The sequence below is a fragment of the Miniopterus schreibersii genome (genome assembly GCF_964146895.1).
Source record: "Miniopterus schreibersii genome assembly, chromosome: 8".
Classification (NCBI taxonomy): Eukaryota; Metazoa; Chordata; class Mammalia; order Chiroptera; family Miniopteridae; genus Miniopterus; species Miniopterus schreibersii.
Window position 1 is genome coordinate 38,987,773 of NC_138109.1, and position 12,800 is coordinate 39,000,572.

At 33.9% G+C, this 12,800-nt stretch overlaps 1 protein-coding gene across 4 annotated transcripts in view; it reads left to right on the plus strand.

Annotated features, from left to right (window-relative positions):
* ATG4C (autophagy related 4C cysteine peptidase) overlaps positions 1-12,800 on the plus strand; it is a 55,785-nt gene that overhangs the window by 8,433 nt on the left and 34,552 nt on the right. For 3 of the 4 annotated variants that reach the window (XM_081144406.1, XM_081144403.1, XM_081144405.1), the window contains exons 2-3: positions 5,874-6,017; positions 8,574-8,657. In XM_081144406.1, the coding sequence (XP_081000532.1) occupies positions 5,942-6,017; positions 8,574-8,657 (160 nt within the window). In that variant the 5' untranslated portion in view covers positions 5,874-5,941. Of the gene's footprint in view, positions 1-4,196; positions 4,264-5,873; positions 6,018-8,573; positions 8,658-12,800 lie in introns of all 4 variants that reach the window. The other variant, XM_081144404.1, reaches the window with a different exon arrangement.

Genomic DNA, 12,800 nt, shown 5'->3' on the forward strand with positions numbered 1-12,800 from the left:
ATTTGTATCATCATTGTAAATTCACTGTGCATTGTTTTCAGCTGGAGGAGGTAATCCTGAGGAGCCCTAACAATCTTTATAAAATGTATCCTCGAGGCAAAACTACCTGATTTTTGCTATCAGCTCTTTATTTTCTTTCAAAATTGTTCTGAACATGTGTGTCCTGCTCTTATCACGTTGCTGTTCCTCTTCTTAGTCTTTTTGTCTTTATCTCTTACTGTCATCTACTTCTCCTAATCCTTAGCTGTGAAAGGAGACAATCCAAATAAATGTTAGTGTTCTTCTTTTCTTCATATTTGCCACTTAAAAACAATAAGCATGCTGGGTTTATAAACTGAACACAAAGTTCAGTACATGAGGTTAGACGATTGGCAAGTATAGGTAAAGAGGGGATAGAAATGGATACAATAATTGATGTTTCTATAAATAACTGAGATGGGGAGAAGAAATAAGAGGGCAGACATGACAGATCAATATGTCGAGAGACATTTAAGGTCAGACGAGGGATTGATATTTGTTACTAAAAATGCAAGCAGGTAGAAAAGGTTGCAGTAGCTGAACAACTTAGAGTGGACCTCATAGTTCATTTTATTTGATTGTAGAGCTAAAAGCACATCGAAAATTCTAAATCAATGTTTATATTTTACCTAGCTACAGAATATAATTTGGGGAAGATGCTCAAGCATACGCAAATACTGGAAGTCTGCAGTGTTTTTATTGGTCATACTGTGTGGCTGAGATATATTCTATAGAATCAGTCCCTAAAGTTCTCTCTGCCAGGAGCTTTTACTTGGCATTAAATCCTCAGTGGGTAAAATATTCTCTGCATTGCCCTATGGGAGAGGCTGATTACCTTCATCTGCCCTTCAAAGACATTGATTTGAGTACCCATTTACATTTATCAGTTCATAATTTATTGACTGTCTTAATGCGTGGTTATGGTTGGAAAAGTGACTCTCTAAAAATGACATCTGGGTCTCAATCGATGATTTTCATATCAAATGTAGCTCTGCGTTCCAAAAGGACTCTGCTTAGTCTTCACTCTGCTTTTCACATCATTGACAGTAAAGTTTAGTAATAAACCTCATCTGATAGCTTTATTTTACTTTGATGAAAGTTTTCTCCTTTTTAATGCTGTTATCTTTTTATATATATATATATCTTTATTGATTTCAGAGAGTGGAAGGGAGAAGGAGAGAGATAGAAACATCAATGATGAGTCACTGATTGGCTGCCTCCTGCATGCCCCCGACTCGGAATCGAGCCTGCAACCCGGGCATGTGCCCTGACCGGGACTTGAACCCCACTCTCCTGGATCCTAGGCCACGCTCAGCCACTGAGCCCCGCCCGGCCGAGCTGAGACTACTCTTAAAGTTCACTGTGGTTTCTTCATTTGTGCTTTTTGCTCATTTGTAGTTAAACTAAAAGTACTGTTTGTCTTATCTTTCCTTGGCTCATCTCACAGAAATATAAAGGAAATATTTTAATGGACTCAAGTATTAATTTATTGTTTTTCCTCTTTCCAAACTCACACACTTATGTTAAGGAGAAACAGAAGTTATGACTTAAGGCCTGTCTGCCAAGTTGTTTTTTTTAGCCAAAGCTGCCCTGGGGAGTAACATTGAGGAAGTTCAAGTTTTCTACATAACTAAATAGCTGAACCACAAGAATAAAGTTGTTTATCTTAAGAAGGAAAAATCACTGTGTCTTAGCATTTTTATCTTTCTTTAGGATGTTTAGGAATTTCATAATAGAATGTTTTCTCGGCAGGTTTCTTAGTCAAACAGTTTTATTTGTTTTGTTAGAATTTAATATAACCTGGACACATTTGTAATTTTGTGTATTACATTTTTCACTTGAGCAACTTATTTTGAATAATTTGTTATTTTTAAAAGAGTCTCAATGTAGACAATTTAAATAATAAAGTTTAAAAAAGGGAAGTAAAAATAATATTTCATCTCTTAGAGTTTCCACTTTTAACATTATGGACTTCTAGACATTGTTTTATGCATGTATATGTGCGTGATATAAAATACATATGCATGTAGATGCATAAATCATATTCATGCTGTTCTTTCTTCTCACCCTATTCCCTGGATACCTCCTTTTAAAAATAATAAACTTTATTTTTTGGAGCAGTTTAGAGGAATTTTAGGTTCACAGCAAAATTGAGATAAAGTATACAGAGTTCGCGTATACTTCCTGCCTTCCAGTACACACAACTTCCCCTACTATCTACATCACTGTCAGCAAATGGTTCATTTGTTACAGTGAACCTACATTGACACGTCATTATCACCTAAAGTCCATACTTTATTTTTGATGCTGTATACTTTATGAGTTTTGATAAATGTATAATGACATGTATCCACAGTCATAGTATCATACACAGTTTCACTATCCTCAAAATCCTCTGTGTTCTGCCTACTCACCCTCTTCCCATGTGCCCCTAAACCCTGGCAAACCACTGATCATTTTATTGTTTTCATAAGTTTCCCTTTTCCAGAATGACATACAGTTGGAATCATACAGTATGTAGCTTTTAAAAATTGGCTTCTTTTACTTAGAAATATGCATTTGTTTTTTCTTGATATCTTTTCATGGCTTGATAACTCATTTCTTTTCAGTGCTAAATAATATTCCATTGTCTGGATATACCACAGTTTATCCATTCACCTACTGAAGGACACCTGGTTGTTTCCAGGTTTGGCAGTTATGAATAAAACTGCTGTAAACATCTGTATGCAGGTCTTGGTGTAGATACAAGTTTTTATTTCATTTGGGTAAATACCAGGAGTGTAATTGCTGGATCATATCATAAGAATATGTTTAGTTTTGTAAGAAACTGCCAAACTGTCTTCCAAAGTAGCTGTATCTAAAATTCAAAATAATTTCTACCAGCAATGAAAGAGTATCATATTGCTCCACAAGCTTGCCAGCATTTGTTGTTGTCAGTGTTTTGGACTTTGGCCATTCTGATAGTTTGTAGTGGTATCTCATTATAGTTTACTTTTATTTCCCTGATAATGTATGATGTGGAGCATATATTCATCTGCTTACTTGCCATCTGTTATCTTTGGTGAGGTCTTTGGCTCATATTTAGATTGGGTTGTTGTTTATGTTCTTCTTTTTGAGTTTTAAAAGCTTTTTGTATATTTGGGATAACAGTCATTTATCAAATATATCTTTTGCAAAGATTTTCACCTATTCTGTGGCTTGTCTTTTCTTTTTCTTGACATTGTCTTTCTCAGTGCAGAAGTTTTTCATTTTAATGAAGTCCAGCTTGTCAGTTATTTCTTTCAGGGGTTGTGCCTTTGGTGTTAGAGTTAGGAAGTATTCCCTTTGCTGCTTTCTTCTGGAAAAGATTATAGAGAATTGGTATAATTTCTTCCTTAAATGTTTGGTAGAATTCACCAGTGAAGCCATCTGGGCCTGATGCTTTCTGTTTTGGGAGGTTATTAATTATTCATTCAATTTCCTTAATAGATACAGTCCTATTCAGATCGTCTGTTTTCTCTTATGTGAGTTTTGGCAGACTTTGTCTTTCAAGGAATTCATTCTTTTCATCGAGGTTATCAAATTTTTGATCATAGAATTGTTCATAATATTGTTTAATCTTCAAGTATCTTGGGATTTTCCAGCTATCTTTTCCTTGATTTTTAGTTTAATTCTGTCGTGATGAGAGCAGACATTGTATGATTTCTACTTTTTAAAATTTGTTAAGGGTTATTTTATGGCCCGGAATGTGGTCTATGTTGGTGAATATTCTATGTGAAACTAAGGGAAATGTGTAATCTGCTCTTGTTGGGTGAGATAGTCTGTAGATGCCAATTATATCCAGTTGATTGATGGTGCTGTTGAGTTAAACTATGTCTTGACTGATGTTCTGCCTGCAGGGTCTATTTCTGATAGAGGGGTGTTAAAGTCAACTATTATAGTGGATTCATGTATTTTTTTTTTCCAGTTTTATCAATTTTGCCTCACATATGTTCCCTGGATAGATTTTTATGGTGATAAATATAGATTTTATATTATTATAATATGTATATGTCATAATTTATTTATCAGCAAATAAATGTGCCTATTAGCATACCAGTGTGCTAGATGTGAGGATATAGTACTGAACAAGACACATTCTCTGCCCTGAAGGAGTTTATTATTTGAGAAATAATTATGTAAAATGCTTGCTTCCTCAGGCTCACCAATTTCATCTCTTGTGATGATTGAAAAAATATGAAGTTCCTTTAATGTGAATTTGATCTAGTAAGGGTCAAAATATTTTCATGTTTTCTGCCCTTTTTCTTTTAGAATGTCTGTCCTATTTTCCATTTGGGTTTTTCTTTTTCTTATTGATGTATAAGAGCTCTTTGTATCTTAGAGATATTAACACTTTGTCTATACAGGGTGTCCCAAACACATGCATACAAACTTTAACAGCTGAGAGCTCAATTGATGTTTCTTTCTTTTCAGCCAGACTGAGCTTTGAACAAAGGAAATTCATCCTAAAATGCTACTGGAAGTTTGAAAATGCAGTTGAAGTACAAACACTGCCTTTATAATTATTCAAAGTGTATATACATTTTTTTGGGACACAGGGTATCTCCCCCCCCAAATGTATACACACTTTAACAGCTGATAACTTAATTTCGCTCCTTTTCAGGTTAACTGATTCGAAATAATGGGTGAAACCAGACTAAGCTTTGAACAAAAAAAATTTATTCACTAGACCTTTTTTAAAAGATAAAGTTTATGGTACAAAACCCGCAACAGTTTACAAATTGAGGGCACACAAATACCGAATGAAATGATTCTTAATGTTTGCAATTCCACTGCTTTGAGTTATCAGTAGTGCCTACAGAATGGTCATCAGTTTGAAAACAGGTATTGACAAAAAATTATTCATTTCTGTAGATTCTTTTAAATTTTGAAAATGAACTGTATGTTAATAAACACTGACTTTATAATCATTCAAAGTGTATATACATTTTTTTGGCACACCCTACATATAATAGATATTGAATTTTTCCTAATTATTGAATTATAACTCACTTATTAATAACTCACTTATTAATGCTCTTTTCTTCTTCCTGTATAGAAATGTTCATTTTTATGCAATTTCATTTTTCTTTTGGATTTTCTGTTTTGAATACCATCCTAAGAAAGGCCTTTTCTGCAAGATTATTAAAGCCATTTTAATTAATACTTCCTTGTAGTATATGCACATGGGTCAGGTGTTTGATTCATCTAGAGTTTATAATGTGTGAAGTAGCTTTATTTTTTAAACTGGCTAACTTATTATTCTAGTATTATTTATTAAGTTATCCATCTTTTCTCACTGATGTGAAAATTAAGAAAACATTTTTTGTTGTAAATTGAAACCATTCTATTTTTTAAAAATGCAGTATCAAGATGGGAAGTAATTGTAGGAAATTCCTTAATTTAAAAAAGTGCAACAGACATTTAGGCTTTATATGAAAGTAGTGACTTAATATGAGTGGAAGCCTCCATTCGGAAGATAGTCATCATATTTTATAAGATTTTAAATCACCTTCTCTAATTACAAATAAATCTTAAATAGTCTCTCAAATACCAAAACTGAGCTGTGTTACTAAGTTAACTTATTGTTTTTAATTGTAAGTACCTGAGGGAGATCATTGTCTAGTTTTGTATGATAATTTATGCTGTATATTTGGTATTAAATGCTTTTTTAAAATTGAAAATATTTATTGAATATATTATAGTCTACTCTGTAAAATGAGAAATTGGTTTGCTCATTTCAAGTTCAAATTTTATTTAATCACTTAAATAACTTTAGCAGGTATTGTACCATGTAATATGCACTTATTACTTGTTTTTCTCTTTTTTTCTTTTAGTCAGTACAAAAGATTAAACTCAATAGAAGAATGCAATCAAGTGATGGCTTTTTCTTTAGAATTTGAATATGGAGGCCACAGGGACAGAAGTTGTTGACAAGCTAAAAACTAAATTTGTATCTGCTTGGAACAACATGAAATATAGTAAGTATTGTGATTTAAAAATTGTATAAATCCAAAGACATATTTGAAGATGTGTATCATCTTCCTTTTAAGCCACTGGCAATTGGTTGAGGTTCTTGTTGAATGAAATATTTCTGTAAGGAATGTAGATAAGAGTAACTCCTGAAGAAGGAGCCAAATATCATCATAAGCAATGCTTAGAAACCCAAGCATACTTATGTGGCCCTTTTTTTTTTTTTTAATATTCCAAACAGAATTTATTCAGGTGATGGTAATACCTTTGTTTTTAGACTTAATTTCAGGCAACCTCATGTATAAACCAGGAAGCAAACAAAATAGACCCCTGAACACACAAAGCAGACAGTATAAAGTTCATGCACTGATAACTATGAGTTTCTCTTAAACCTAGAAGTACCTTCAGACTCTTTATTTTTAACCTAGTTACTCTTGGTTTGCAAACAAATCCAATAAGAATCATATGGTGGTATTTTTTGTGTGTGTTTTTGTTTTTTACAGTTTATCCCTTTTTACTTGTTTATTTTTCAGTTTTTTCAGTTACAGTTGACTTTCAATATTATATGTTTCAGATGTTTATATGACTTTCAAAGTGATCCCCCCAATAAGTCTAGTACCATATATAATTTACAGTATTTTTGACTATATTCCCTATGCTGTATTTTATATCCCCATGACTATTTTGTAACTACCAATTTGTACTTCTTATTCCTTTTACCTTTGTCACCTAGCCCTCCAACCCTCTCCCATCTGTCAACCGATCATATGGTAGTTTTGAAGCTCACTTCAGACTAGAAACAAATAGGAGATTAAGAAGCCTTCAGTCATGGAAAAATACTCTAAGCAGAACCAGTTTCAACAGGTTTAAAATAAAACTAATAAAATTTAGTAAAATTCCTTGATATTGCAAATTCAGGTAAAACATGTTGGCAATTCACTCCTGGTTCACTGGAAGGCATGGCCAGCTAGCTATTTAGACATTTATACCTTGATAATAACATGACATTGCATTTTGAAAATTATGAACATTTTTATTTTTATTTAAAAAATTTTTTTAAACATATGTCTTTATTGATTTCAGAGAGAGGAAAGGAGAGGGAGAGAGAGAGTTGAAACATCAATGATGAGTCATTGATCAGCTGCCTCTTGCATGCCCCCTGCTGGGGATCCAGCCCACAACCTAGGCTTGTGCCCTGATCAGGAATCAAACCAGGATCTACTGGATCCTAGGTTGATGCTCAACCACTGAGCCACACCCAGGCGGGCTGAACATTAATTTTGAGAGTTGAGACGTAATTTATATACTATAAAATGTACCCTTTTAAGGTGTATGAGTCTGTGATTTTTAGTATATTCACAAGGTTGTGTGATCATTATCACTTTCTAATTCCAGAACATTTTTATTACCCCAAAAAGAAACCCTGTGCCCATTAGCAGCTACTCCCTATTCCTCCCCACCTCCCTCGAGCCCCTGGAAACCACCAGTCTATTTTCTGTCTCTGTGAATTTCCCTGTTCTGGACATTTCATGTAAATGAAATCATACACCTGTGGCCTTTTGTGTCTGACTCTTTTCACTTAATGTTTTCAAAGTTCACCCAGGTTGTAGCATGTATATATTAGTACTTTCTTTTTTTATATAGCAGAATAATATTTCGTCATATGGCTATACCACATTTTCCTTACCCATTCATTGGCTGATGGACGTTTAGGTTGTTTCTACTTTTTGGCTAATGTGAATAGTGCTGCTGTGAACATTGTGTACAAGTATTTGTGTGAATGTATGTTTTCAGTTGTCTTGTATATATATCTAGGAGTAGAATTGAAGGATCATATGTTAACCCTAAGGTTAACTTTTTGAGGAACTCCCAAACCATTTTCCAAAGTGGCTGCACTGTTTGAGGGTTTGAATTACTCCACACCCTCACCAATACTTGTTATTGTCCTTTTTTTTTTTATTAGAACCATCCTAGTGGTTGTGAAGTATATCACTGTGAGTTTGACTTGCATTTCTCTGATGAACAGTGATGTTAAGCATCTTTTCATGTACTTATTGGCCATTTATATGTATATATTCTTTGGAGAAATGTCTATTCAGATTCTTTGTACATTTTAATTGGGTTGTTCTTTTATTATTGAATTATATGAGTTCTTTATATACTCTAGATAAAAATCCCTAAGCAAAGATATGATTTGTAAATATTTTCTCTCTCTCCCTCTCCCTTTCTGTCTCTCTAAAATCAATAAAAACATATCCTTGGGTGAGGATTAAAACAATTTTTTATACCATAAGAACATTGTCATCTATTTGAAAGTAAATTAAATTTTTCCCCCTCTCATGTTCTTTAAGTAGAGAGAATGTAGTTAAAATATTTAACTGTATTTGAAAGTAGCATAAATCACCCTTATTTTCAATTCATTGTCCAAATATTTTGCTAGCCTTGCCAGAAATGCACATCCATAGTTGAGAATTGATGATTTGAAATGAAATAAAAGAAAATGTTGCTAACTTTTAGTGTGTAATCCTTTAATTGCAGAATAATTTTTCTCTTTTCTCATTTAGGTTGGGTGTTGAAAACAAAGACATATTTTAGTAGAAATTCCCCTGTATTATTGCTTGGAAAATGTTATCATTTTAAATATGAAGGTAAGTGCTAGGTTTGTAACCCATTTAAAAATTTTTGTAGAAATTTATTGTGTAACTGTTTTCACTATTTTATTTCTAGTTCTACTTTTGGCACAGTTCTTTTGTTTTTTACTTCCATTTTTAAAAATTGTAGTAAAATTTACCATCTTAATAAATTTTAAGTTCAATGGTATTAATACATTCTTAAGCTTATGATACCGTTACTACCATTCATCTCCAGAACTCTTCATTTGTAAAACTGAAACCCTGTACCCATTAAACAATAACTCATTTCTCTCTTACTCTGAGTCCCCAACAACTACCATGTTTCTTATAGTGCAGGTGTGTTGGTGATGTCTTTTTCCAGCTTTTTTGTCTATGAAAAAACATATTACTTTCATTTTTGAAAGATATTTTTGCTGGGTATAGAATTCTGGGTTGGTGGTTTTTCCTTTCTTTCAGTAGCTCTGAAGATGTTGCCTCACTATGTTCTTGGTTGTTTTGCTTCCAGTGAGAAATCTGATGTCATCCTTATTTTTCTTTGTACATAATGTCCTTTTTTTTCTTGACTGCTTTTAAGATTTTTTTATCACTTGTTTGGAACAATTTGATTATGATGTGCATTGGTGTAGTTTTATTCATGTTTCTTGTCTTGGGTTTTGTTGAACTTCTTGGACCTATTGGTTTATAGTTTTCATCACATTTGAAATTTTTTAGCCATGTTGTCTTAAAGTACTTTTTCTGTTTTCCTCTCTCTTTCCTCTCCTTCTGGGTCTCCAAATACACCTACAGGGTGGGGCAAAAGTAGGCTTACATATTCATGTGAAAAATAATACAATAATTAATAAACAATAATACAAGAATAAACTGTTTTCCCGTACTCACAACTATAAGTCTACATTTGCTTACTTGTGTATATAGATAATATAATTAAATTTAACATATCTATGAAACCTGAGTTGAAAAAATTTTATCCAAAGAGAAATTAGCTTGAAAACTTGTTCCTTAAGATTGGTGTGATGCATTTTCCCCCTGTTTGGGGGACAAGAAGGAGAAGTGAATTTTTATAAAAAAATAATGCAGGAAAAAATGTTTGATAGGGAAAATCTGACAAAGTCCAATTAAATTTAAATGTAGATACACTCTAATGCAAGTAGGGGACAAGCTATTACTTCTTCCATTAGTAACTTACAAAGCAATATGCATTGTTTTAGGCCTATATCTCATAAAGACATACTTTATATTTTTCTAGAACATCCGGTAAAAAGCACCTCTCCTTTTTATTGTGTTAAAAAATATCTTAACAACAGAAATCCAGCAAATAAAAATAAATGCTTTTTTCTTATTTGCTAACTGGCTTTCCCTTCATCCACCATCATAAGATTAAAATGGAAATTAAAAAATTCATATGTAGGTCCTTGAAATTAATATATAATAGACACCAGTTTCTTAACCTGATCTTTGAAAAGGACAAACGACTGAAATTATATATGGCTAGAATGCCTTTAGCATAAGGGGGTCTGTCACTCATCCCTTGGCAACCTAGTTGTATTCACCATTGGACTGTGGTTCTAAGATTAGGCTGGCTGACTGTGTTGTCATCTAGAAATATTGTTGAGCATGAGCTATACTTTTTAGTAAGTCTCCCAGGAGATACATGAAGGGGAAGGGAAATAGAAGAAAATGTCACAGTAAGTTAAACCTATAAAAGTGTGGTTTTTCCTTAGTTAAAATGTCAATCGATTAAGCATTGTAATTTTTCTTACGCTCCATGTACTGCTTGAGTGTGATATCATGTGCAGCTCTATAGTAAACCCATTAGATACTATAACTTCCACAGATGAGATTTGAGGAATGGGTTATAAAATGCTGCCCTTGATATAGTACCTATAATCAAACCTGGCAGACACCTATTATAAATATCCTATATAATAATGTAAAAAGTTTAGAATAAGATTTTAGTGTTTTATTTTCTTAAGTGATAAAAAGCAGCTGAGATTTTCTATTTCTACTATTCATTTACTACAATAAAATTTAATACCTTATATAATATTGAAGGAAGAGCATTTGATTGCAGTAAATGAAAGCCAATAATAAATATTTGTTCAGGAGACAGTGTGACAAAACAAATGTATTTGAGTCAGAGGCCTGTGTGCTGGGCTGCCCATTTGCTAACAAACTGGAGGGGCCAAAGGTCTCTCTGGGCCTCAGTATCCTCATCTGGAGAATAAAAGAATTTTGTTACAAGATTCTCTCATATCCCAAAAAACCAGATAAAACAACCTGAACACATTAACTCTCACTTCATGCTTAAATAAAATTATCATTATATTACTCAAGGGAGAACCTCAGAGAATACTTTTTATTCATTTCTAAATGTTACTAATTTATTTTCTAAGTTATTTAACACTCATCACCACCCTGTCTCACTCCTGCTGCCTCCCAACCCCAATTTGCCTCCAGCAGCTACACTATAAAACTTATCCCTTTAGTACAGTCACATAGCTGACTTACCACCTGTTACAAGGTATCAGTTGCCTACAGGGTATCCCTCTCATAAAAAAGTAAGCTTCTCCAGGGAAGAGAGGACTCTTACTTTTCTCCTGTCTCCAGCTGCTGAGCACAGAATCTGGGACAAATTAGGAATTCAATGAGTGTTTGACAAATTACTTAATATCAGTTACAACTGCAAGGTAAATCTTACTACAGATATTAATTAGAATTTATCTGCAGTGGTATTGGAGTGGTGACAGTAAAATGTTTGAGACTCTCTAGGGTAGTGATTTTCAACTGGTGTGCTACAAGAATTTTGACAACATACAATATCTGGCTAGTCAGAGGCACTGACCTCTTTCCTTTAGGTTGCCAATAAAAAAATTACAACAGCCAACACAGCAATAGCTGCTCAGAGTGAATGCCCTGTCCTGAACCATAAATATATAGGTCATATAATAGAGTTACATAGTATTGGTCATATCGTGTAATAAAATTGCATGTGATTGGTTAATTCTTGGTACCAGAAATCCTTATGTACAAGTACAGGCACCTGATTTTTAAAAAAGTCACTTTGGCGCAAAGAGGGTAGGTAAATACTATTATTATCATTCTTTTTGTAAATCAGTAAAAAACATATCCATATTTTTGTCAGATTGATAAAAAATATATATCTTGGTATACCACAGAATTAGTTTATGTGTGTCCTTAGATGAAAAAAGGTTGAAAATCACTGCCCTGGAGAATAAACTGTCCTTAACACACTGTAGAAGTATCCCTTTAGCTTTGAAATATTCATTGATTTGTAACGAGCCCAGCAATCCAGCAATGATCAAATACTGAAATAGCCTAAACTATGTTAGAACACTTCTCTTCCTTAAACAAGGCATTGAGTAACTAATCCTAGTCACTGTAAGTAGCTAAAAGAAATAGTAGCAGTTTTGAATATCACAGAATTTTTAATAAAGATTTTTTTTATTGCCCAGCTGGCATTGCTTAGTGGTTGAGCATCGACCCATGGGCCTGGAGGTCACGGTTCGATTCCCATTCAGGGCAGATGCCTGATTGTGGGCTCGATCACCAGTAGGGGGCGTGCAGGAGGCAGCCGATCCATGATTCTCATCATTGATGTTTCTCTCTCTCCCCCTCTCCCTTCCTCTCTCTGAAATCAATAAAAACATTTTAAAAGAGAGTCTGTATGATCTCTCCAAGTGCAGTGAATACTCTGATGATCACAGTATTTACACAAAGCACATAAGAGGGGGTCCACCTGTTGCTGGACACAGTGGCATGTGTGGGATTTCCTCGGATTCATGGCTGAGGCCCAGACTCTCCTTCAGTCAGCCAGAGTGCTACACTCAGAACCAACACACATTGGTGACTGCAATACCACTTTAACCCGAGACGTTCAAATGGCATTAAAGTATCTTTGCAGCTATACATAAGGTTGAACTATTTAGGCATACCAAAGTGGGAAGTATTTTTAGAGCACTGTGGAGATTGCAGTGGTAGAGAGCAGTCAGGCATCTACCAAAAGCCATTTGGGTGCCCTCCGTATCTCTGCTTTCCATGTGTTCATTAACGTGACTTCTAGTTCATGGGACCAGAAAGGTTAGTGGGAAGGAGGTTCTAGCATAAGTATCAGCTAAGATATAACAATCATGGATATGC